This window comes from Hoplias malabaricus, chromosome 6, assembly GCF_029633855.1.
Source record: "Hoplias malabaricus isolate fHopMal1 chromosome 6, fHopMal1.hap1, whole genome shotgun sequence".
NCBI classification, from domain to species: Eukaryota; Metazoa; Chordata; class Actinopteri; order Characiformes; family Erythrinidae; genus Hoplias; species Hoplias malabaricus.
The window spans coordinates 9679754-9705573 of NC_089805.1; the positions used below are offsets into that span (position 1 = coordinate 9679754).

At 42.7% G+C, this 25820-nt stretch overlaps 1 protein-coding gene across 4 annotated transcripts in view; it reads right to left on the minus strand.

Moving 5' to 3' along the window:
- Window positions 1-25820, minus strand: part of hycc1 (hyccin PI4KA lipid kinase complex subunit 1) — a 38543-nt gene that overhangs the window by 6626 nt on the left and 6097 nt on the right. For 3 of the 4 annotated variants that reach the window (XR_010803655.1, XM_066674500.1, XM_066674501.1), the window contains 9 exons: window positions 11549-11630; window positions 9319-9420; window positions 7989-8168; window positions 5886-5966; window positions 5668-5783; window positions 5197-5292; window positions 3356-3472; window positions 738-825; window positions 346-505 (listed from right to left, as the gene is read on the minus strand). Coding sequence is in view for 3 of the 4 variants with exons in the window: in XM_066674500.1 (XP_066530597.1) it covers window positions 346-505; window positions 738-825; window positions 3356-3472; window positions 5197-5292; window positions 5668-5783; window positions 5886-5966; window positions 7989-8168; window positions 9319-9420; window positions 11549-11599 (991 nt within the window). In the remaining variant the exon portion in view is untranslated. The remainder of the gene's footprint in view (window positions 1-345; window positions 506-737; window positions 826-3355; window positions 3473-5196; window positions 5293-5667; window positions 5784-5885; window positions 5967-7988; window positions 8169-9318; window positions 9421-11548; window positions 11631-25820) is intronic. The other variant, XM_066674502.1, reaches the window with a different exon arrangement.

The following is a 25820-nucleotide window of genomic DNA, read 5'->3' on the forward strand; positions in this document are numbered from 1 at the left end:
CTAATCATACAATTACCACAAGGTAAAATGTGGCATTTCTATGGAAATGAGAATGCAGATGGGATGTCTGTGCAAATATGACATGTGATACCAAGACAAACCACATGAAATGGACTGACGGAACAGGCCCACCCTCCTAAACCAGCTGGATGGACTCTCGTTGGCTCGGTTTGTGATCTATAAGGTGGGCTCTATACGAGCTGCTGCGGCCAGGAAAGCCCTGAACACGTGATCAGAGCAAAATGTGCAAAACCAATCTGAAACCAATCTGAAACCAATCTGTTTCTCCTGCAGCAACAAAAGCGATTGCCATGAGCTGCTGCGCTGGTGCCGGTTCATCCTCACCGTGCCGTTTCCAGCGGTGCCCTCGTATGGACAGGCTGGTGACAGCATTGCGGGAGATCCTGGAGGCAGAGGGAGTGATCTCCACTTGGATGGACCTTGTGCCTTCTTTGTTTGACTTCAGAGCCGCTCCACGGAGGGAGGATTTGATGGCGTTTCCTACCTACATTCACCCACACACACAAAATATATAATACAAATAGCTATAAGAGGTGATAAAACTATGCATACAACAACACTGATAAGCACTTTCCATTTGATAACCTTTTCAAAATGCTGCAAGGTACAGTAAAATAGAGCAACGAAAGGACACATTTAAAAATGCATAGAAATAATTCGCTTGAACTGCTTAAAATTTGCATAACTCCTTCATAGGAATCCAAGACTGATTTTACCAGCAGGGCTTCTGGGTAGAGCTCCAGCTGGGATCGATACAGCACATCATCCAGAGCTTTGGAGCCCAGCTCTGACTCGCCATTACATCTACAGGAAACACATGGGGAAGGAGGGAAAAGGAAGAGATAGAGGAAGGCAGAACAGAAAGCAAGGAAGAGAGTATAAGGCAGACAGAACGTAAAAGAAATGAAGAGTAACAGCATTTTAAAGCTAAAAAAAAAAAGTCTCAAAAGAGCAGTATGAACTTAAAGCTGGAGTAGGTGATTTATCTTAAAACCATCAGTAGATCAAACACTCTGAGGATGTTTTCTATACTGTATAAGCTACACATGCTGTAAGCACGGTGATGCTTCATTGTTAATTCATATTAGTGTTGAGTGTCTCCTAATGCCCCATGGAAAGAAACATTTTTTTAATTCTTATTCCCCCCCCCCCCTAATCATTTCACTTGGATGGAACAAAACGTTTGGATGGCTTACCTGCCACATGTCTACTACATCACTCTGTCCACCATGCAAGCGAGAGAGGGGAAAAAAGGACAGAGGGAGAAGGCTTTCAAATAAAGAGAGGCTGGACAAAGCCAGAGGGCAAACAAGAGCGACCATTGGTTGTTTTCTTACGAGGGGGGGGAGAGCACTCACTGGTTCTACCAAATCTCATACTCCAGCTTTAAAACTTCCAAACAGTTTTTAAAAGGCTTTTGACGAAAATGGACGATTAATACTAGAGATGGAACGATCAAAGTTTCTGAGGCCGATTCCGATCTCTGATCATATTTCAGCACTATCGGCCGATAGCCGATACAGATCGAGGGCGGGGCTATATGCCACGGCAGGGCAACATGCAATTTTTAGCACGCAAGACACGAAACTTGGTCTAAAATGGTTTATTACCATTTTTAACGAACTCATGTGAAACAGCATAATACAGAAAATTAGCAATAAATACGAAAATAAGTTCAAACAATGATTACTTTTAGACCATTCATTAATTAAAAAACAAAATGTAATTAAATGCAGTCAAAACTGCAGTCATTAGACTCTGGGTTATTTTAAATGAAAAACTGCAACCGTTAGTTTTGATTTATATTTCTTTTTACAATTGTTTTAAAAAGAACTTGAATTGTTTTAAAAGAGTACACCAAAAAATAAGATACTGCAATCATCAAATTTAGACCACTAATTATTTTAACACGAAAAAACAGTATATTACATAAATACAGTCAAAATTGCAGGTATTAAACTCAGAACCTGGGTTATTATAAAAACGAAAAATTGCAACCATTAAATGTTTTACAATACATTTACAAACATTTACAAAATGTTTTACCATTATTGTTATACAATAAATTTTAAAAAAATGTCTGCATAGCGTCACTGAAATTGTGCAGTTAGGTCTTGGATGAATTATAGATTTAATAAAACAGCAGGTATAAAATATGGAAAGTTTGAAATTAAACAACCGGGCCTGTTTTAATGGGAAAAAGGCCCATCTGCCGAACTACTGGTTCTTAATGTTGAGTTTTAAAGGCATATTTCTTTTCACAAAGAGTAAAATTTCAGCTTTCTGGGATGACAGTCTGTTCCTCTTTTCAGTCAGTAGTGACGCTAAACAATCTTTCACTATCCACGCTTGTGCAAGTTGCAGTGAGATTTCGCGATTTCGGCAAGAGCGGGGCCTTATTGCTTTTCCAATACGCTAGTGCTTGCGCGCTCCGTGAGATGGTGGGCTCCGAAAAATATCAGCGCACTTGGGATGCGATCGGACTGTTGCTCTCCTGGACCTCCAGTATTTCACTGTACATGGCAGACAAGGAATCTATTCGTGATTTTTCTGTTGGCTTGGCTGTGTTCATCTGACTTGGTCCTGGCATTTCTTCACCGGAACACGGCTCCCGTTTTGTTTGCGCAAAACCCTTAAGTGGGATATTAAGCGGCAGAATCCCTCGTCTTCTACAACCGAAAAGGGCTGATTATCTAGCGCTATAAATTCCATCAATTTGGCTGTGATTCCTTTAGCCTTTTGGCTGTTGCTGCTGTACTTTTCGTACCGGTCAAATGTGGTCTGCACGGTTTTCTGCGTTATTTGTTTTGTGCTAGCTCTGCTGTTTTCTGATACTCGCTGTATGCAGCCGCGTGGTGTACTCTTAAGTGCCGTATCAGATTAGTAGTGTTAAATGACTATGTTTTGGTTCCCCCACAAGACACGTTGGTTTTACAAATTTTACAAAACGCCCTGGATGAGTCTGTGTCACATAAGGTGAAAAAACTGCCAGACTGACGACATGTTTTCTAACAGTTCAGATAGGAATTGCAGGGACTTTACCGGGGAGGTTTTAAGGAGGCTCCTCCTGGATGAAACGCTAGCTCGGGATTGGCTAAATTTGAGAAATATCGGCCAATCGCGATCTCATATTTTGATTAAAAATCGGCCGATACCGATACATAGCCGATCGATCCTTCCATCTCTAATTAATACACTCAGAGGTATGCTATGGATTGAACGAAAGTGCATTTACATTTACTTGAACAAACAGAAGTCTAAATGATACAAATCCCTGGTGTGAATGAAGTTTACAGTTACAGAAAACCATTGATTCGGTGGAGACGCCACTCACAGAGCGAAGTGAATGCCTGTGATCAACTGGACGAGAAATTCCGAGGTCACCATCATTCTGCTGTTGATGCCTTTATACCTTCGCATCTGCTGCCTCGGATAGCCACAGATACAAACTCTGAGGAGGCGAAACAGGACTCAGATTAGTACACGGCGTCACTGAAATATTCTTCTTATGCTTTAGTCCCCATCACTGTACAACATGGTAAACTGCGGGTGTCACATTGGCTATATTTATTAGGATAACGACATAATGAGCAGGTAGCATGGGATGAAGTGAGTCTAAATATAAAATATCTAGGCCCTTCAGAGTATTATTAACCATTTGAACTTGGGATAATGGAATCTGATCAGAATAGCACTGTTTTGCAGAGCAGGACCCAAAGGCTTTCGAGCCTGTATTTCACTCAATAATTACTATCCTTTCCTAACACACCTGCATAACAAGGCACATAAGATCCATTCATCTGAAGTCACATGTCCTCTGTTATCGAACTTCATAAAGCAGATTTGGAAGGACCTTTGTCCAGCTCAGTATTGAGCCTCAGCACAGCAGTATGTGGTGATCTCTGCTCTCTACAGCCAGGGTTTTCACCAGCTCTGATTGCTCAGAGTTCAATGCGCTTGCTGCTCAGCTGTGCACTGGCGATTAAGCTGCTGTAATCAGGGTGGGAAAAGACCAATGGCAGGCCTATGCTGTCTCAAGGGCCTGGCAGGAGGCTTGGGGCGGTTCCAAGGTCCAAGTCTTTAAGAGGATCAGGAGGGAAAGGAGGAAGACGGAGGCTTTAGCCGTGGCGGCACCTCTGGAACAGTGTGCAAAGGTAGCAGGAGAGGGAGTGCTGGAGCCAAATATGGAAACCTCGCATACACATTGAACAACTAGGTTTTGTTCACAGGCTGCTGTCAGAAACTTCCACATGATCATTATAGAGAGGTTAGGGAGAGAGAAAATAGGGACTCTGTTTTTCTTTTTACACTGTACTGTTTATTGTTGGCAACCTCCAATATGCAAATCGCTTTTCTGAGCTGTGAGCATCCTGAATATTCATACAACCCGATGAGTTGAGACGCTCATGAGATGAATCAAGTCTAATCAAGGCTTCGATAATGTCTTTTCTATTTACTCCAAGTCATAATACGATTAGGCACAATTAGGTGCAGTTACTTCCTCACAGCTGTTAGCTTCATCACAACAAATTTGTTGTTGTACTGAGACAAATGCTTCTAAATATAACAGAAAGAGGGCTGCACGGTGGCGCAGCAGGTAGTGTCGCAGTCACACAGCTCCAGGTTGTGAGTGTCTGTCTGTGTCCGGGTGACTGTCTGTGAGGAGTTGGTGTGTTCTCCCTGTGTCCGCGTGGGTTGCCTCCAGGTGCTCCGGTCCAAAAACACATGTTGGTAGGTGGATTGGCGACTCAATAAGTGTCCGTAGGTGTGTGTGTGTCTGTGTTGCCCTGTGAAGGACTGGCGCCCCCTCCAGGGTGTATTCCCGCCTTGCGCCCAATGATAGGCTCTGGACCCACCTCGACCCTGAATTGGATAAGCGCTTACAGATAATGAATGAATGAATGAATAACAGAAAGAGCATCCACTGAGACTGCTCAGTTCTTATGAGACCTTCAGAGGGCAGCGGTGAGTAATGTTTGTTTATTTGAGGTACTGAAAGCTCTAAAGCAAGAACGATAAATCGGTGAGTGCTGCAACTTTAGGCTAGAACCTTAACAGGAATCTTTTGTTAAAATTTTACAAACATGACCATCCTAAATGCAATCGCAGAATGTAACACTATTATCACATTATTCCATTTTGCAGGCCTCATGTTTATGCGTTTGTGTCTCTAACCTGGAGCTCAGCTGACAGAGAGACTGGAGGGAAGAGCTGGTCATGTAGCTTAGTGCAGCATTGTAGCAGAGCAGCAGAAATGTCAGCACTTCAAACCTGAGACAGAACAAGACACCGTGAGGCATGTATTAAAAGTTTAACATGACGTCCATTTCCTCATATCATCATAGCAACACACAAATTGACGGTTACAGACCGTTATCACAATCCCCACATATCCCCAAAAATACTGAGTGTACTCGTGTTATTCATGCACCAACACACCTGATCTAACTAATCAGCTCATTAAGAAAACCTGCTTGAGTTTATACATGTATGTTTAAACAGGAATAAAACAAAACCCATGCAGGACCATGGTTGGGAACTTGAGGTCTAAAGCCTGTATAAACACTCCTCATTGATGCATAAATAATAGATGGAGCAAATGAAAGCGTTCAGTGAAAACGATGAATGTTTGATGAGCAGCCACACCTGTTCTGCGCCGTAAACGTCTCTCTCTGGATGTGGGGTCCACTGTAAACAACACGGCTCAGCCCGTGATTGGCTAGAGCTCCTTCGGTTAAGGCCATGGAACCAATAGCAGAGGGCTGAGGGAATGAACAGTGATGGAAATGAACGGACTTGAATAGCTCTAGAATTACGTAACTGGCAAAACACATGAACACAGAATACATATGTCCTGAACATACCTCATGGTATACTGACGGCTTGGATAAGGAGGGGACAGTGAAAGTCAATATTCTACTTTGACCATCTTTATCAACTATTTCCTGCAACAGAGAGAAGGATACAATTATTTACGTAGGTTTTCTATGATTATTGTTGTGGGAGGACATCCATAAAGACTCGTAAACAATTTTGATGGTTCTGGAAGGCCTTTTTTAGGGCATGGAATATGTACAGTACACAGTGTACAATTCCATGAGTTAAGTGTCATTTGCACAGGCATCCTACAGAAAGAGTGACCAGCCTGTCTGGCCTGTTTAACAGCAGATGTTAGACACTGATTCCACCACACCCACTATCATGGCAGAACACTTATCCCAAACCCTTCCCTCCTCAATGACATTCCACTACAGAGAGACGCTGCTTATGAAGTCAACCTCTGCCTTCTGACTTTTGACTGAATATAATATTGGAATCTGTATTTATAAGAGGTTTCCTCCATTCTGTTTCAGAGCGGCACTACCGTGGATTTACAGAGGGTTTAGAGTGCTCCAATGCTAACTCACGCACTGTTGAAGGGTTTTAAAGCCCACTACCCCTCCACAATAATCAGCCAGGGACAGCCCTCAGTAAGACAGGCCCTCCATGTGAAAGTGCAAACGGAGACTGAGTGGATAGATGGAGTGAGTAGAAAGCAGACTGATATTGGGGGTTACCCTACAGCTGGGGAGTGAAAGTACTTGGTACTGTATATTAGCAGAGCGGCTCTTTCAAGACAGGATCGTGTCAGTCAGAGCCCACGTTCCTTTCCCCTCCATTACACAAGTGTACATCTTTCATTCTCATAGGAATTATTTCCTATAAAAGTATACAGAGGTCTCTGACATTGACAAAAAACCAACAACAAGAAGCAGACTCCAAGTGAACATGTTGCTGCAGTCATGCCATGGAATTTCATAATGGGACGCGTAAAGGGAACTGGATTGAAAAGGGGCATTTGTTCAGGTTCCAATGCAATGGTCAATGAACAGTCTTCAGAAGCACTGATGCAATTGCTAATCACAGGCTAATGCATTACAAAATTGTGCATGTCAAACAACAAACAGAAACAATGCATCTTTGTGTTTGACCTGAAATCCAGCAGATAGAAGAAAAAAAAAAAAAAAAAAAAAAAAAAAAAGCTCCCCCTCTAGGGCACTGTAAGCTATTATGACCAGCCAAGTGTATGGACCAGAGGGCAGTGTTTCCACAAATACAATCTGACAACAGTGTTTGTGTGTTTTTAAACCAGCATCTCCAAGACATCGAAAATGAGTCCATAACATATCCGCATTTGGCCTTTATCCGACACCAAGCCCACTGGTCCGCTGTCCCCAGGGCAGGGAGTCCATTGCAGAGCCCATAATGTCAGGATGATTAAGGCCCCCCTGACACCACGGATGGCATTTGATTGGCAGATGACCTACTCTGTTATTCAGGATGCTGGGGAGATGAGAAGGCACAGTAAGGAGCATTAAAAGCCCCAGACAGGAACACCCCTTCTGGGCTTCCTCCTTCCCCAGCCGTGCCTGGTGCATAAAATAATACAAGCAAGCTCCCGAATCAGTTTTCTCCCAGGGTTTATGCGGAGGCCACAGGATAACTAGTATATTCAAGGTGTTGACCCTGGTGTTAAACTCTACACAGAAAAAAGACCCTCTGGAGCAGCTGCACATGACCCTAAATCTCTAACTGCAAAGTGTTGGCTGGAGGGGTGTAAAACTAGCCAACAAATCAACTATGATGCCCCTTAAACAAAAGTATAGAAGAACATATAATAAATACAATAAATCAAAGAATGAAGTGAACTAATAATTCTTGCTGAAACGATACACTTTTGTTTATAAAAGTATTGTTTTTTTGGTTGCTACAGCGTTGTAGGTAATACCTCTGCCGACCATGGGGCAGTCTAGGGTTCAGTTCCCAGGCCAAGCAGGAACACCATGCTATAACAATAAGATTTCTTGGGCAAGACTCCTAACATTACATAAGTCTACGTTTGTAACACAATTTAAACTGTACGTCACTATGGATAAGAGCATTGGTCATATATTATGAACATAAAAATATGAGAAGACCCCACTGACCAGGTTGTAGATGCCAAGCAGAAGAGCCTCGATGCATCCGCTGCAGTGAGGGTCTCTGACAGAGCTGACAGACAGGTAATTCCATACCAGCTCTGGCAGAAACTGCAGTGTGAACCGTTGGAGACCAGGCTCCCCACTGCGGTAGAACTCAAAAAGCTGGTGACATACGGGTTCTAGAAGCTGAGCGAGAGAAAACCAAAGAGAAATTGAAAATGAAAAAAGCATGACAAGGCTGTTCAAGGTCACATAATATGAAGTTACATAAGCTAATGTACATACAACAGGCCGTGCAAATTGGTAACCTTTCCCCACACAAAAAGCCAGGAGTCGTGTAATTTGTCCTCACTTTGTTTCAATAGCTAGCAGCCCACATTAAGTGCTGTGGTCACACCATGTTACAGCTCCCTACAATGCTCAGTGTGTCGTGATCCGTCGCATATGGCTCACTGTGGGTCACCCTTAATACTGGGACACTAGAAAACCGTCTGGCACTCCTTAGCTCCTGAGGGCGAGGCAGCTGCTAACTAATAAGACAAGCATCCTGCATTTGGCCACTTTTAACAAGGTCAAATTTGCAAGTCCTCATTTGTCCCAAGTCACAAGGAGCAAATCTAAACTAAAACTGCAGGGTCGCGCTTCTATTCCACACCGTGAGGCTGTACATTTAAAAAAGGGTTTGTTTTATTTTGTGGAAAGTGATGAAACATTTATAAGGCCATGCTTGATTGTGTTGCAGCCTGCTTGTCTGTGTTTTTGTGCGTGGGAGTGTGTGTGTCTGCAGATGGTGTACTGGTGGATAGTGTGACAGCATGTTTAAGAATCTCAGAGTGGCTTGGATCTGGGAATAGGCCACTGGATCAAGTGCTGATAAAAACAGAGTTTTGCCCTGAGAACCACAGCTGATGCCAGTCTGGAAAAAGCAGACTATTTAAAACACACACCAAACCCTCTCTGTCCCTTTCACGCTCTTTCTTTGCGGAACAAAACCATTTGTTTAATACACAGTCAGATGCCCTTGGCAATCTTCAGACCAAATAAAACAGTCTAAAATTACTTGAAGTAGTTTAAGTAAAAGTTGAAATTTAAGATGTTAAGAAGTTTCTTTTTCTGAGATGCAACACATACTGTAGTTATATCAGAGGAAATAGTATCATGCGTTGGGGCATGTATTTTTATTTTTGGCCACATCGCCAACACTTCCATCAAACTCACTTTTCCATTAAACGAGCCCTCGAAGCAGCCGAGATGCAGAAGAATGCTGACAGAGGTGAGAGACGCTGAGAAAACCCTGGGAGAGATAATAAAGTGAAAGATGAAGGTCAAGACTTACATCACTGTAATTCTCCCGGATGACTTTGTAAAGTGCAGGAACCAGCGAGGCCTTTTCTTTCAGAGACGAAGCGTAGCTGGAGATGGCCGTCTCTGGAAGTGTCTGTAACACACACCATGGTGAAAGGTCAGAGACTGAATAACATTTACACATCCTGCAATAACCGTTTCCAAGTGAAGGGAAAGAGGCTCGGAGACCGAGTATATACAGACTTAACTCTTTGTTAAAAGCTTCTAGGAACAGAGATTGCGCTGAGGGTTTTTGATACAAATTTAATCAGATGAGAGGCATGACTCAAGTACTGGAGGTCTACATTAAATGTAGAACTGAACAGGGAAAATATCCAGAATTAAGCTCCAGGACTTCATTAAAATTTCCTCAGGTTTGAGGATTAACTGCTGAGTGTAGTGTGCCAGACTGTCAGTTTACAAACTCTGTGTTATTAGCTTAAACATCCCTAATTACATCACATGAAATCCATTCAAAATAACTGGCAAAATGCACTCATTCAAGCAGCACTTTTACTAAGAAAACACTACACCCATCCTACACTAGTTTAAAAAAAAAGAATATCCAAATTTCCTCTTTAACCGTTTAATATGGCCATTAATATGCAGGTCATCCCACTTTGCTGCAGTAACAGCCTCCACTCGTCTGGGAAGCTTTCCCACTAGACTCTGAACCATGGCTGTGGGAGATTCCCTTTCATTCAGCTACAACTACATTAGCGAGGTCAGACACTCACTGGGTGATTGGAGCTGGCTCACAGCTGAGCCAAAGATGTTGGACTTTGTTCTATCAGAGCTCTGTGGAGGCCAATAAAATCTGCCCACTGCGAACTCAAAAAAACATCTATTCTTGAGGGCGTCATGGTGGCGCAGCAGGTAGTGTCGCAGTCACACAGCTGCAGGGACCTGGAGGTTGTGGGTTCGATTCCCGCTCCAGGTGACTGTCTGTGAGGAGTGTGGTGTGTTTTCCCTGTGTCCGCGTGGGTTTCCTCCGGGTGCTCTGGTTTCCTCCCACAGTCCAAAAACACACGATGGTAGGTGGATTGGCGACTCAAAAGTGTCCGTAGGTGTGAGTGTGTGTGTGTCTGTGTTGCCCTGTGAAGGACTGGCGCCCCCTCCAGGGTGTATTCCCACCTTGCGCCCAATGGTTCCAGGTCGCTCTGGACCCACCGCGACCCTGAATTGGATAAGGGTTACAGATAATGAATGAATGATCTATTCTTGACCTTGCTTTGTGCACAGGGGCATTTTCATTACCTTTGCTGCAACCAAGGGGCCCATACTATCATTTCTCCAAACCCAGATTCTTCTATAAAACTGCCACATGGTGGAGCCTGATTCATCACTCCAGAGCAGGGGTTCCCACTGAGTCTAAAGGTGGCGTGGCTTACCATTACTCATCGTGATTACATGTTTGCGTGAGGCTGATGGAAACCCCATGCACAGAGATCTTGATAAACATTTCTTGGGCTGCGAGCGCTAGAACCAACGACAGGCCATTTTAACTTAGTTCCACTGTTAGAGTTTTTGTGACCTGCTGATTTACAGCTGAATAAATACAGTACTTAAGAGTCAGTAGTTTTAATCATATAATTCTGCTTGCACACATTAACACAGAGAATACAGACTGTAGATTTAAAAACCTTGTACTCATTGTGAACTTAAATCATGACGTACCTGAGGAAGTTTTTTTAAAAATCAGCACCAAAACTGAAAACATGGTATAGACAATATTACAGCAGCATAATGCAGCATTGAGGGGCTTTCAAAAGGATGTGATTTCAATAAGAGCCACAGCCACTGCGCTCTCCCACTCCCTCCCTTTTTTCCTCTTCTCTTCAGAAATACTCCCACCATCCAGCAGGGCTTCCACCTCAGCCTACGTGACAATGGAGAGAGCCCTTCTGCCAAACACTTCTGCAGCAGGCATAAACACTCGAAGAGGTGTATGTGTGTGATATAAGTGATAGAGCGTGAGAGAGAAGGAAGGAGAGACAGGAAGGGTGAGAGAGCAAGGAACATGAAGGATAAAGACGGGGAGAGAGAGAGAGCGTGAGAGAGAGACAGAGTGAATGTGTTTAATATTTTGGTTGTGGCTGTTGGAGGAGACTGATTGATATGCTTGAGGCAGAGCCGTCTCTACACCCATCTGTCCCTACTCGGCAAACAGAACGTGAGCAGAAAGACAGACAAAAAAGTAGGAAGGAAAAATAATCACTGACCTTAAACTCAGACAGCCATTCCTCCACTACACCTTGATCCATGGCCAGCATCGTTCCTCATCTGGTACGAAGAGATATCAATCTGTAAAACACGAGAAACCGTCTGTTCGCTCAGTGCCATTGAGGACGGAGGTATCACAACAACAGAAATGGAAACGTGACATGGTTGAGAAGTTTGAGCTCGCACTGCTGGGCTCTTGCGCCTGCTTTCTGCAACAGTCACTTGGAGAAGAGAGAATTAAGGCTTAAACATGAATGCATTACAGTTTTGGTCATTGGACCTGAGGTGAGCATGAAACCCAGGACCTTGGGGAGGTGTGGGGCAGTGACATCACACTGTCGCCTGATTACTTTTCAAATATAAAACCAATATTAATAAATGCCGATCTTGAAAAGCGGCTAGAGGAATGTGCATGAATAAATACGCGTGTGGGAGCCTAAGGATTTAAAGAATTAATATCGCAGCAACAGTCTATGGGAGCAAATCTGTTCACTTCCACATCTCCCGTGGTAGGTACAAATCAGATTAACACCAAACAGCACTATAAAGCACTCACTCTCCAGCCTCAGTTTCCTCTCCTGGGAGCTTGAAATTAAATCGAGCTATAATGACAGCAGTTTACCTGCCGCGTCCAACAGCCCACAGAGTTATCTAACACGGGAAAGCATCACTCAGTTAAAACACACAGACACACAATACTGGATTACACCAGCAACTAAGATCTACACCAGAGATCTGTGTGATCTCCCTTGGTGGAGGCAAACATGCAGTAAATCACAGCAGCTGGGAGTAAAGATATTACGCTGTTCATCTTTCAGAAAGAGAATACACTCGTTCTCCGTTGCTCTTACCACCATCCAGACCCTTCAAATCCATCACAACACCACAGGATGTCAGAAGAATGCCACCCAGCCTCAGCACAGCCTTACTTCATCCATCCACTCTCTCTGTGGAACTGTATCACACACCTCCTCTTCTTAAAGGCGTTTTTCAAGTTGAAGCAAATGCCCGTTGGCTTCTGTTCTATTCTATTCTATTGTATTCACAATGGTAGCGTAGAAGATTCTGGAGAACAACTGCTCCCACAGCAAACAAACTGTACCTTAAGTGATCGGAATTAGGATCTGAGCAGGAATAGAGCAACATCCTCAACCCTTTTCATGCTTTTCAATGTTCTCACGTCTCCAGATGCTTTTTCTCACCTTGGGCTCAACCAGCAATGCACAAGAGAAATGGTCCCTTTTTCTTCTATTCCATTTCCCCCTCTGACATCTATTTGTGTGTAAAACCTGCTCATTATTCACTCTTTATCCCTTTGAAATAAGTATGTTAACTTACTTCCTCAAACTTTAGTTTTTTTTTCTAAAGTTTACTTGACATAGACCAATAAAAATATGATATACTACATCTCCATTTTCATTTGGCAAGACCAGCCCAAGCTCTGCCTTCTCTCTGCCCACTTCGCTCTGAGTGCACCAAAGTAAATGAATTTTGATTGATTACGGTCTTAAATTGCAGTAAACAAACCTTCAGCATCCAGGTATTGATCGGATCCCGATACACTGATTAAATTTACATTTAAAAAAGGCGGTTTCTTTCTACTTCTCTGAAGAAGCACATAAACGCGTGTAGATCACGATGCAGAAGAGTTCACCTGTAAGAGTGGTGCACTGGCCATGCACACCTTCAGTCTGCAGGGCTTGTACACATGTTTGCATATGTGGCGTGTCTAATCAACTCACAAACTTTAAAATAAGACAACCAGTCAGTGCTTTGTTGGCTGCCCAAGTCAGACAATATGTGATTCAATAAGCCTTTCAGATTTGGCTCGACTTCTTACATCAACGTCAACTGCAGGCTCATAGAATTAAACTACCCCTCGCATCTGAGTATCTCCACCCACGAATTCACAGACCAGCTCAAATCGCCAATTTCAGAACCCAGCCTCAGAGGACAGAGCAGCTGAGTGGATAGATGAGGCAGATGTGTGTGGAGGATGAAGAAACTGACCCAAATTCTCTGGAAATTTAAAATCATCTACATATCACTTTTACACCTTTAAAAAGTTACCAAAATGAAGATGACGCAGTCAGAGCTAAACTTCAAAAACCTTTAAAAAGGTATTAAAAGTACTAAATAAAGGCTTTGTTAGATACTAAACACAGCTTCAGCTCCACTGACATCATCCTGGATTGTGTTCCACCTTAAATGATACAGCCATTTTTATTCTACCACTTGTTATTCTAATGTCCTGCTCCACCTTAAAATAGTTACATGCAATCAAACAGAATGATGGTTAAAAACTTGAGACAAACTTATATTCAAACGCTTTTTAGTCAAATATCCAGTTGGGACTTCTCCCAGGGTTCCAGCTGCACTGGTAGCGCAAAGCCATACTCCACCCCATGTGAGAGGGGGCTATGGTAAACAGTGGCTCATTATTATTTAAAGAACCAGGTGGTGATGCAACTGTGAGGTCTGACTCTTGTAGGAGTTTGACCAAAGCAGTTTGCAGATGTTTTATTAAGAGCACAAAGAACAGGGGTCTCTCTAAGACAGTCTATGTTGTGATTAAATCTTTACAAAAAGTTTTGCAATCACGGCACAGTTTTCCTGGATTCCTGAGAAAATCTGGATTTTACAGAGAAAACCAACTCAGCAAGTACTGTGCGTTTTGCTGAGCTGTCGAAAATGAAGCATGGTCAACAGAAAACTATGGGGGCAGGGTTGTGTACGGCGAACTGCCTTTCAGCCGAGTCTGTAAGACATTTGAATATCTTTGCATAAAATATAAGAAAAAGCATTTTAAGTTTTGAAGTGCAAGTCAAGTAATAGTCGACATAATTCGGCTACACTGCGTCTAAACACATAGATATGGTCACAAATCACGCTCGTCACCTTAGAACGAAGACACCTGGACCTAAACACTTCTCTTGTAAACGCACCTACAGACAATATGCAGATACAAGCCCCTGCCAGTTGCATCGTCAGCTGCTATCAACTAGCAACATGTGATCCATGTAACATTCGCTCAAAAGTAAAGTATGCTCTACTCACAGCTGAGTCTCTTTCACACTACAGCCACTCACTCCCGCCTCACAGCGGCACCCTCTGCCTCCATCACTCGGTCGGTCCAACCCCCATCCATTTCTCCAGTTCTTACTCACAGTCCCAGGGCTCACAGCTTCTTTCCGTTTTCCCCTTTCTCAATTTCCACTTCTCAAACCCTCTGTGTCACACTACAGACCCAGGCAGAGAGCTGCTCGGAGCAGTTCTTCCCCCCGGGTCAATGTCGTTACGTAAGTCTATTCGACTACAAAGTGTATTTACAGAGTGTGTGAACGAGAGAAAAGAGAGAGAGAGAGAGAGAGAGAGACTGTCTAAATCTGTATATGAGCCCACTTGTTCAGGGCTTATTGATTAATCTAGCTGGGTGTGGACAGTGCCTATGCTCCTCCTCCCGGATTAGCCCACTTAGGGCTGGGTTAAATGAGGAACTGGGCTTGTTTACCAAAAGCAAAGGCTCAGTTTTTATTCTCTCAAGTTTTTTTTCACAATTTCGGATTCAGTGACGGTCCAGGGATTATGTGCGTTAGCTTTGGCAATGGCACTGTAACCATTAGCTTTCCACAGTGTTAATTATGGAAAATTCAATGTGTTGATGTTTCCAATCCTTAAAATAGAACACTCCATAATGCTCTCTAATGCTAACGTGAGATTTGCCCTCATTCAGACACACTACTGCACCTGAAGTGTGTGTGTGTGTGGGTGGGGTAATAGCTGCTATTTAAACAAACAGTACCATAAAAGAAGATAACCGATGGCAGTGTTGTGATTAGGCAAAGTGGGATGAAAGCAAACAGAGCATAAAAGGGGCATTTAGTTGATTAAATAATGTTATCAGTGAGTGTTGGTATGTGGTTGATATCAGAAGGAAAAAAACTGAGTGGTTTGAATCAACAGAGGCTTATTTCTTAAGTGAACGACTGAGCAACCAAGAACAATTCAATCCAGGATGGACCCGTGTTTCCTTTTTAATGTCCCACAAATATTAACTGATGCACAACAGATATCAAGTGCCAGTTGATATTTAAAGAAATTATGAGAAACTATTTTTTCTTTGTTTTTGTATTTGCATGTGCCTTATACTCGAAAGAAGCTAAAAGGATTTACCACTGGTGCTTCTGCTTCTAGTAATGGATTATCTGCTTCTAGTAACACTGATTCTGGCAGAGGACTGGCCTCCTTTTGCAGTAAGAATGAAGAGCACTGACTTAAATAGGACAGATCTATATCTTTAGGGTTGCAGCCCTGTTCTAATCGAGCTCAGACAGCAGACCTTGAATTTCAAGAGGGACAAGGGGAGGATGCTGTGGGTTTTGACTCTAGTGGTAGTTTGACCGAAGCAGTTTGCACATGTTTTATTAAGAGCACAAAGAACAGGGATCTCCTAAAGCAGACTGGCATGATGCTGGAGCAATATAGGCTGAGCCTGTAGGGCAGGGGTCCTAAGTCGTAGTCCTGGAAATCACAAACAGGTTTGTGTCGCTTAGTTAATGCACTGGAGCCCAAATGAGGAGCTTGTTAATGAGTTCAGAAATGTGCAGTGTACGGACCACCAGGACTGAGGCGGTGTATGCTGTGAAGGGCACAGACTTAAATAGGACAGATGTATATCTGTGGGAACTTGTCAGAAACATGCAGCCCTGTTCTAATCGAGCTCAGACAGCAGCTCAAACCTTGAATTTCATTGAAGTTTATTTGGACGAAGAGCAAAACAAAACATGGGGAAGGCCAGTGATTCCACATTCATGTGCAGCTGGCCTGGCAGAGAACAACACACACTGTGCGACCTCATTCTCTGCTCAGGAATTTACTCCTACATACCTTTACATAGGAGCTGTTTGCTCCTAGGTTAAAATGTATAAAATGTGGCGCAGCAGGTTAGTGTCTCAGTCACACAGCTCCAGGGACTTGGAGGTTGTGGGTTTGATTCCCACTCCGGGTGACTGTCTGTGAGGAGTGTGGTGTGTTCTCCCTGTGTCCGCGTGCGTTTCCTCCGGGTGACTGTCTGTGAGGAGTGTGGTGTGTTCTCCCTGTGTCCGCATGGGTTTCCTCCCATGGTCCAAAAACACATGTTGGTAGATGAATTGGTGCCTCAAAAGTGTCCGTAGGTGCGAGTGTGTGAGTGAATGTGTCAGTGTGTGTGTGTGTGTTGCCCTGTGAAGGACTGGTGCCCCCTCCAGGGTGTGTTCCCCCCTTGCTCTCAATGATTCCAGGTAGACTCTGGACCCACCGTGACCCTGAACTGGATAACTGTTACAGATAATGAATAAATTAATTAAGGACATGTATTGCTTCTTTGGCCAGGAATTTCCACATTTCTTATCCTTAGGTTTCTATGGTAATGGTACATGAAAATCCTGAAACAATTTTTTTCAAATATACTTTGGAATCTATTTAACAATGAACAAACAAGACATTAAAGACATATTCGTAAAAACAAAGTATGAACTCAAAAATGGGACCATCCTGAAAAGGTATTTACAAAACAACATACAGTAGAGTTGCTGACCTTGGATCTTGTTTTGGGATCAAAACTATATCACCCTAGATCAACAACGCGATGCAGTGAAGCCCTTTAAGCCTTTCGGCCGGAGAGAGATTTGTGTGCCACTGAATTCTATTTCAAGAAGACACCCACCATTAATCCCCCATCATCTCGCTGAACAGTGAGATTAATTTAAAATGGGATGGTGTGTGTGTGTGGGCATCTGTGTGTGCCTGTACTCGCTTCGTCATATATGATTGTGTGTGTGCGCGTGTGTTAGACTTGCTTATATCCAGATGTGAACAGCAGAATGAAGAGCTGTTTTGCCCAAAGACAGAGAAAAGGCCCAACACTGTCAGGTTGTGTGAAAATCACTCCCACAACCGGAAGCACACATGTACACACACACTTAGTCATCAAAGCCCCAATGATGTGCACTTCTACTGAGCATGCTCAGAAACCAACCAGTTCCTCCATACCTGAAGAAAGTGGGCATTTGCTGGAAAAAAATAAACTGTACTAATATTAGAACGGCACTGAGACCAGTGCTGGGTGTAGTATTAATGCTAGAGCTTGCCAAACATTTGTAATATTAGCAGCCACAGTTTCACGCTGACCTTGCAATAAACCAGCAAACATCCCAAAATGAAATTACCATCTGTTAATATCAGAGAGCTGCAACAACCTGAATTCACAACACAAAGTTGTTAAGATTCTTCCAAAATTAATTATTTCCTTAAGGTTGAACTATTTAGACACCTTTGACAGTGCTTCTTTCACCTTCTATTAAATGTACACCACTGTGTGCCAGTAATTTCATAGTCGAAATAAGGTCTTAAAAGGCGTAGATCATGATTGTAATAAAAAAATAAAAAAATTAATAAATACACAGGGCGGCACCATGCCGCAGTCACACAGCTCCAGGGACCTGGAGGTTGTGGGTTCGATTCCCGCTCCGGGTGACTGTCTGTGAGGAGTTGGTGTGTTCTCCCCTTGTCCGCGTGGGTTTCCTCCGGGTGCCCCCGGTTTCCTCCAACAGTCCAAAAACACACGTTGGTAGGTGGATTGGCGATTCTAAAAAGTGTCCGTAGGTGTGAATGTGAGTGAATATGTCTGTGTTGCCCTGTGAAGGACTGGCGCCCCCTCCAGAGTGTATTCCCACCTTGCGCCCAATGATTCCAGGTAGGCTCTGGACCCACCGCGACCCTGAACTGGATAAGCAGTTACAAATTATGAATGAATGAATAAATAAATAAAATGCTCACCTAAGAAAACAAAATCAAGCATTGTCCTTTTCAACATCTGGAGGTTCCTCCACCATCTAATCACTTCCAGTTGCCATTTCGAGACCCTTCATCCCACCCAAACCCCACCACCCCTATTTATTCAGACAGGGCAACAGACCTTTTTTGCAGTGCACCAACAAACTGCAGAGCTAGCAAACGGTGAGGAAACGTCCTCTGAATTTATAAAAAGTGTTTTTTGGTTAAAATCGAGAACATAGGCTTTAAATGGAAGAGAGGACACATTCTGAAAACATCTATTGGATAAAATTAGATGCATTATGCATGGAATGTTGGATAAGCAGAGTACGCTTGCATGCATATAATACATTTTATATAATTCATAGTATACAAGAACATAAATCCTCCCAGCTCAACTACAGTCAGCGATTCAGGTTTAGAATTAAACTTATCATGGAATGTCAGGGTTTCGAGAAGAGTGTTGAAGTTGGAATGACAGAACCAAGCCTCTCATAACTCCTCATACTGCAGTCGCCACGCCCATCATGCTTTACATAACCACATCCCTCCTGAAATAGCCCATCATGTCACACTAAACAAGAAAAGAAAAAGGGGGCTTGAGTGTCCATCATAACACGATGTAGAGAGTATTTTTAGACTGCTTCATGGAAGGAATTTAGTGATTCATATGTTGAGATAGGAGTTCTTTGTCACATAAAACGCCGCCATGTTGCTTGCATTCGTACCCTGCTGTATTTACACTCTGCAGAACATGGAGTCATTATAGAGGCTGAGATGTGAGAAGAGAACTCTGATGGCAGAACAAACACTTAAAGAGGCCTAATTAGACCAAGCCTCTCTGGGTAAACGAGAAGAGGCCAGAGCACAGGAGTGAGTCGACTTAGAGCAGTGTAGCGTTAATGACCACTGACTGGTGTCACACTCTGTGGAGAAGCTCTGGAGATCAGTAATAGATGCTGCTGGATTACAAGAGCAGGGCTGCTTTCTTGAGCCTTGAAGCATGGAACCATGCCTATGGAGGAGATTGCACTGAAAGTAACCAATTCTACATCAGTCGTGTGCTCGTTTGCCAGATTTATATTCCTCAGAGTTGTGGAAGTATCAGCACGAAGGGGTCACTAGTTCACATTACAGTCTGTGCTTCTAATTACTGAACAGAGGAAGATGGTGGAAGATAATCATGCAAATAACTTATGCGCATTTTCCCACAAAATGGCTGGTTAATCTTAAACAAAAAATATCTCAAACTGCAATATGTTGCCACTTTCCACTTGGTTTATAATTTTAAACAAGAGCAAAGAGAAACTAGGCAAGTCTAGTGTAGCCGGTCCATTAGCCATTGTCACAGAGGTTGTTTTTTTGGCATTTCAAAAATCTGTCTTTTTGTTTACAATAATAACAAACTATAAAAATAGTTTATCTTGTCAATTGCTGACAGTGTGTGTGAGATCATGGAAAGCCTGTCATTTTTTGTTCATACAAAGCTACAAAACTGAAGCACAGTGTGAGATGAAGTTAATGCAAATCGTTTACCAGAAAGCAGCATTTTAACATTTAAGTTTTTGAACATTTCTAATATCAAGCACCTTAACATTCTATTAACGAAGTAACCTGCACTTAGGAACAGGGAATCAGATATATATTACTGACTTAAACCTCTATAAGTGTCTGACTGATAAAACGGTGCTGTCACTAATCGACAGACTCATTTGTTTTGAGTAACACCTCGCCCTGGTGTTTTGGTTTCAATAAACCGGAGATTTTGCCAGTTTTTGTGTAAATTTAAACAAAAAGCTGTGCATATAGAAAAGTGAGCTTAAACTGATGACGTTTAACACTAGAAGCACAAACTGCTGGTCATCTGACCGCCACTTCAAACTTGCTTTTAATTATAAACTCCTGCAATTCAAGGATGTGATTCTGTTCTTGAGGATGGGCCCCACAGGCCACTAGTTGGCCATGAAGCATGTCTGTTAATACATATCTGTACTCACTCCACTAGTGGTCTGCAGCCCACAGGTGGAGGAACCCTGGTTTAGGACACAGAGTGTCACTGTCTCACCGTGTTAGCTGAATGCTATGGTCACCCATTATAAACAGCTGTTGTGCTAAAAGCAGGGTCGATTAAAATTTCTGCAAATAATTTGAGCATGTTGTTCTATCTATTTTGTCTCACTGAGAAAGAACATGAACAAGCCAAATGTGTCAGGAACTCATCTGACACATTGCAATGCTCGATGTTGAGGAACAACGTGGCAAGGCACTGCCTCGTTTCCAGGCGACAATATCGCTTGAGCAAACAAAGCCATGGCTAATGGAATCAGGACTCTCGTTTGGGGAAAGGGAGCGTGTTTCAGATACAAGGCAATGATTTTCATCTGGCAAATCAAATAAACACGGAGATGTGATAAGGCAGGATGTTTCAGCCTGGTTTCCAGCCTCGCTGGCTCTCTTCAATTCATCGCCCCTGAATCAAATCCAGATGCCACAGCTAAACTCATGACAGCTGACAGTTATTGACAATAAGACAGACAATATTTGGTGATATCATTTCATGGAGGCTGAAGAGAGTAGCCAAACATGGGCTTGTGTTATGACACGGTGCAAAAGGATGAGAATTTAAGCCTGATGGCAGCATCTGAATAAAGGAGGGAAGTAATAATTAAAGGGAAAAGTTCTCATCCCTACCTGGACCCATCTGCAGGCCCTGCTGAGTATCTCTGCAGACTCTGAGGGTGGCAAGGTGGGTAATGAGGATGAATGAGATGATAATGAACACAACAGACAAGCAGAGAGATTATTAAGCCCCACCGTTTGACCTTCTCAATGTCCATTATAGTAGCGATGCTAGCAAACCATAACTACGTGAAGCGGTATCTGGAGAGCTTTATTGAATTGCCCGTCAATGTGGCCAATTATGTTTATGAAGATGCCTGAAAATGAAACTTAATCCTGTTTTCACGACAACCTTATGGAAAAAATACTCTACAGGGATTTTCTACTATAACACAGCTTCCACAATGCAAGGTTTCTATTTAGGTTTCGTCTGATTCGTTAACAAGCAGCATGACTTTGGACTGCTGTAATGTTCTAGCAGGTATTTGAAGCTTGTCAGCTGGAATGGTAGAAAACATTTTAATAATTGATAAAGTGATTCAGTGTTTTAAGAAACACATTCTTTGGCTGCTTTTACATTAGTAGGCTGAATTGAATCAGTCATGCATTGTCTGTATGCGCTTATCCAGTTCAGGGTCGCGGTGGGTCCGAAGCCAACCCGTCACCCAGAGGACACCCACGCAGACACAGGGAGAACACACCACACTCCTCACAGACAGTCAATCGGAGCGGGACTTGAACCCGCAGCCTCCAGATCCCTGGAGCTGTGTTACTACGACATCTACCTGCTGCGCCACCATGACGCCCTGAATTGACTCAAATCAAATGAATTATTTTTTATTTTTATTAATTTGCCTTAATGTAAAACAGATCTGAGTTTTTTTTAAGGGCTGTGTGAACATGTCAAATCCAATCTTTCAAAAAGAGATGAGTCTCTTTCATATGTGATCCTAGATCGGATACATATCTGATTCATGTCACGTGACTTTGAATAGTCAGATCCGATTTCAGCTACTGCAGGCTCAGTGCTTCCTACAGGGTGCACTCTGACAGTGGGGAAACCACCATCTGCACCAATATTATAAAACGAGCTGGGCAGGTGAGAGCTGAGTATAATTGGATTTGTGTTAGACGTTCTACATTGTGCTTTGGTGTAGAAGCCATTATTTAATAACCTACATTGACACTACAAAGGGCTTAGGGACCCATTTGGGCTGGAGCCTCATAGACGTAGCTGAATGAGCATGTGTGCCATTTCAGGGACAGAACCACTTAGATTACAAACAGATACAGGTCAATTACGTTTATGAATGTGAACTGTCTAGAAAGCAAGTCAACCCGAATTGATTAATGAGGCTTGTACTGTAAACGTAGCCATTTTAATTCTTACCCTAATCAATTAGTGAATCTACATGTGATTCCTGTGTTTCTACATGCAATATTCTGATCTCCACCATTCCACAAACTCAGTGGCCACACTGTGCCCTTGGTCTTTAATAAAACCACCTTAAAACCTGCTACAGGAATACTTTGCCTTAAAAGAATTTAAAGAAATACATATTAAGCCAAAAGCTTATCTTAAAAAATGTCTCCGACATATGGCAGTGTATCTGTGATAACTTCATGTAATCGTTTTCTGTGATAGAGTGTTCAAAAGGCATTAAACTCCTCTGACGTCTTATCACTGTCACTGTGGAAACTTCTGACTGATAAGTTTCCCTCGTTCCCAGAGCATTTTACATCAAACCACTCAGAAGGTCTGTTTACATCGTAACGACTGAATTATGCAGATTCAGAAAAATCTAGTGGAATTCAACTTTAAATAAATTCTCCTTCCAAAGCCGGGGGAGTTTGGACAGGATCCAGCTGAAGAAACTTGCATTCAAAAGGGCATGTCTTCTGACTGCACCACTTCTCCATTTCTGGCCACCCTCCCATTCCACTGAGCTCATTTGTGTCTCTTTCCATTTCGTTGGAAAACCAGTTTCGCGGCCCAAGCTTTGAAACCACAAAGTAGTGAAGCATTTACAATGAGAGGAAACTTTACACAAATGGAATATGCATCGGACCAGATCAGACCAGACCAGACCACTGCACTGCGGAGGATGTTTCATCCTGGAAATGGGAGCCAATTCTTCCTGATGCAATAACACTAATGAGTTCCTTCAAACTGAGCATTCTGAGTGCAGGAACTCAGACAGAGCACACAGAGACACGTTCATTTTTCACTTCATGTTCTAATAACAGTAGATTACAGCAATCCATCAACCCTAGGGATGCACCAATAGGGACATTCTGGGCCAACGATGACATGCAGGTATATAAGAATATGTAATGAAAACCACGAAAAGCTTCTTGTCATTTAGTTAATTTTTTTTAGCTCAAAACAACTGTTTGAGGAGATATTTGTAAGATTAGCAAAAATATAACTAATCCACTTAATTTTCTGTCACATTTCCCTTCATTAAGTAAGATATAACATATAGAGTCTGTAAAATTATTAAAAGATATTGTGGAAATGGGACTGCTAACAACCATAAAACAAAGTGTAGAGCACCAACACAGTCTCAATCTAACAGAGTACTTAAAAGAACACTACGTGATATTTGTTACTTAAAATTCTAGCTTCAAAATAATTTTGATGCTCCACTGACCTGTAATAGGGAGATTAGTGCCTCCGTCTTTGCTACTCTGGGCTCAGCACTGCAGAAACTGCGCTATGCAACTTATTGAGGAGGGTAGAAAACACCCTCTCCCTCCCTCTCCTCTCCTTTCATTTCAGAACAATTCTGTAAAAATGAATTACACTCTGCAACTGTAGGGGGAGCCCCAGGAGCAAAAATACCAAATCTAGAGTTCCTTTAAACCTTTCCTCTTCAGAGATACAGTAAAGTCTTCACAGCTGCTTGTGCTGTAAAACCTTCCACTGTAAGACGACAACTCAGCACTATGGGTCTGGAAGGATCTGTGGCTGTCTTGATGTTTTTAATAATAAAATAAAAAAAGAAAAGGACAAAAAAGAAGAAAGTCTGCAAGAGAGAAGCTGCTGGTGTTCTTAGAGAAATAGACCTACCGCCCCAGAGCCCATACCTCAGCATCACGTCATGTGTTTAACATTAGCTTACTTGGTGAGAAGCAGAAAAATGCAACCAACTTCTAAAACTGAACTTTCCGGTATGGATCCACTGTTACTGTTAACCCTGAGTCAATGCCAGATGTGCTGATTTTGGCTGTTGCATACTAAGCATTCGTTCATTCATTGCCTGTAACCGCTTATCCTGTTAAGGGTTGCGGTGGGTACGGAGCCTACCCGGAATCACTGGTAGCATGGCAGGAACACACCCTGGAGGGGGCGCCAGTGCTTCACAGGGCAACACATGCACCTATTGACACTTCTGAGTCGCCAATCCACCTACCAAGGCTTATTTTTAACTGTGGCAAGAGACCGGAGCACCTGGAGGAAACCCACGCAGAGACAGGGAGAACACACCACACTCCTCATAGACAGTCACCTGGAGGAAACCCAGGCAGACACAGGGAGAACACACCACACTTCTCACAGACAGTCATCCGGAGGAAACCCACGCAGACACAGAGAGAACACACCAAACTCCTCATAGACAGTCACCCGGAGCACATACTAATCAAATACTGTACAAAGTAAAAAATGAACATAGGGCTGGACGATATGGCCAATGTTTATATCACAATATATTTCTTCATTTTGGTTGATACGATATAATTCTAATATAATTCCAACAGAAAAACTGCCAAAACAAACATGAATTATGACATCATCGTCAAACATTACCTTGGCCTTTTCAATATAAATATTTTTAAACTAACTTTAAAATTGTGTGCAATGAACTGATGGCAGCGTGGTGTAGTGAACGATAGTCAGTGACAGATTCTGTAAATAATGTGTTTAAAAATCATATCGTCATTGAAGCATTTTATATTGTGATATATACTGACATTGAATGACCCCCAGCCCTAGATGAACATATATAGCATACTCCAAGCCTTTGCAGCATCAAGCATGCGTTACATATCTGTACTCACTTCACCTCAACGACTTCATGCGGAGCTACTGAAAACAACTGTGACCTCTGCCCCACTGCAATTTCTTCATACGCTAATCTCTGGCAAACCCAAAGCTACTTTCTTTGCTCACCTCCCCTTCCTCCCTTCACTTAAGCCCACACTGGAAGCCTGTGTGAGTGACAAAGTACTACATTAAGCAGGTTATTTCACCCACAGGGGAGAAATCCACCCAGCTCTTGTCATTTGAAACGATCATGTGGCAGCAGTTCAGTCAACGCTGGAGAAAACTCAACAGCCGGTGCCTCCTCCAGGGGAAGTGTATATACAAAGGAAAGCAGAACCAAGGTCAATTTTAACATCCTATATCCTACAGAAAAGCAATTATATGAGCTCTTACCTTCTGATAAGAGTGGGGGATATGGCAAGAATACCATGACAAACGTCAGCTGCATCCTGTATGTTCTAGAAAAGTTCATATTAAGCTCCAACTTTCAGATAGTGGTGGGGGGTAAGGTTTAATATCACAGCAAGTGCCACATTTATAAACTGACACCAAAATCTCTAAGCCTTATGACTTCACTCACCTTGTAATAAGACATGCACTCATTCAGTGGTCCTCAATTTCTGACGTTCAGTAAAGCATACCATTTATCACCAGCACACAACTGCTAACATCTAACCACACTGCCCCCATCTCTACTTTCAGACACCTTGTACTTTTCAGCCCAGGCTTTAGTTTAGAAAAGTGACTCATTCCACCACGCAGACGCCGGGTGGAAACATTCACACTCGCCC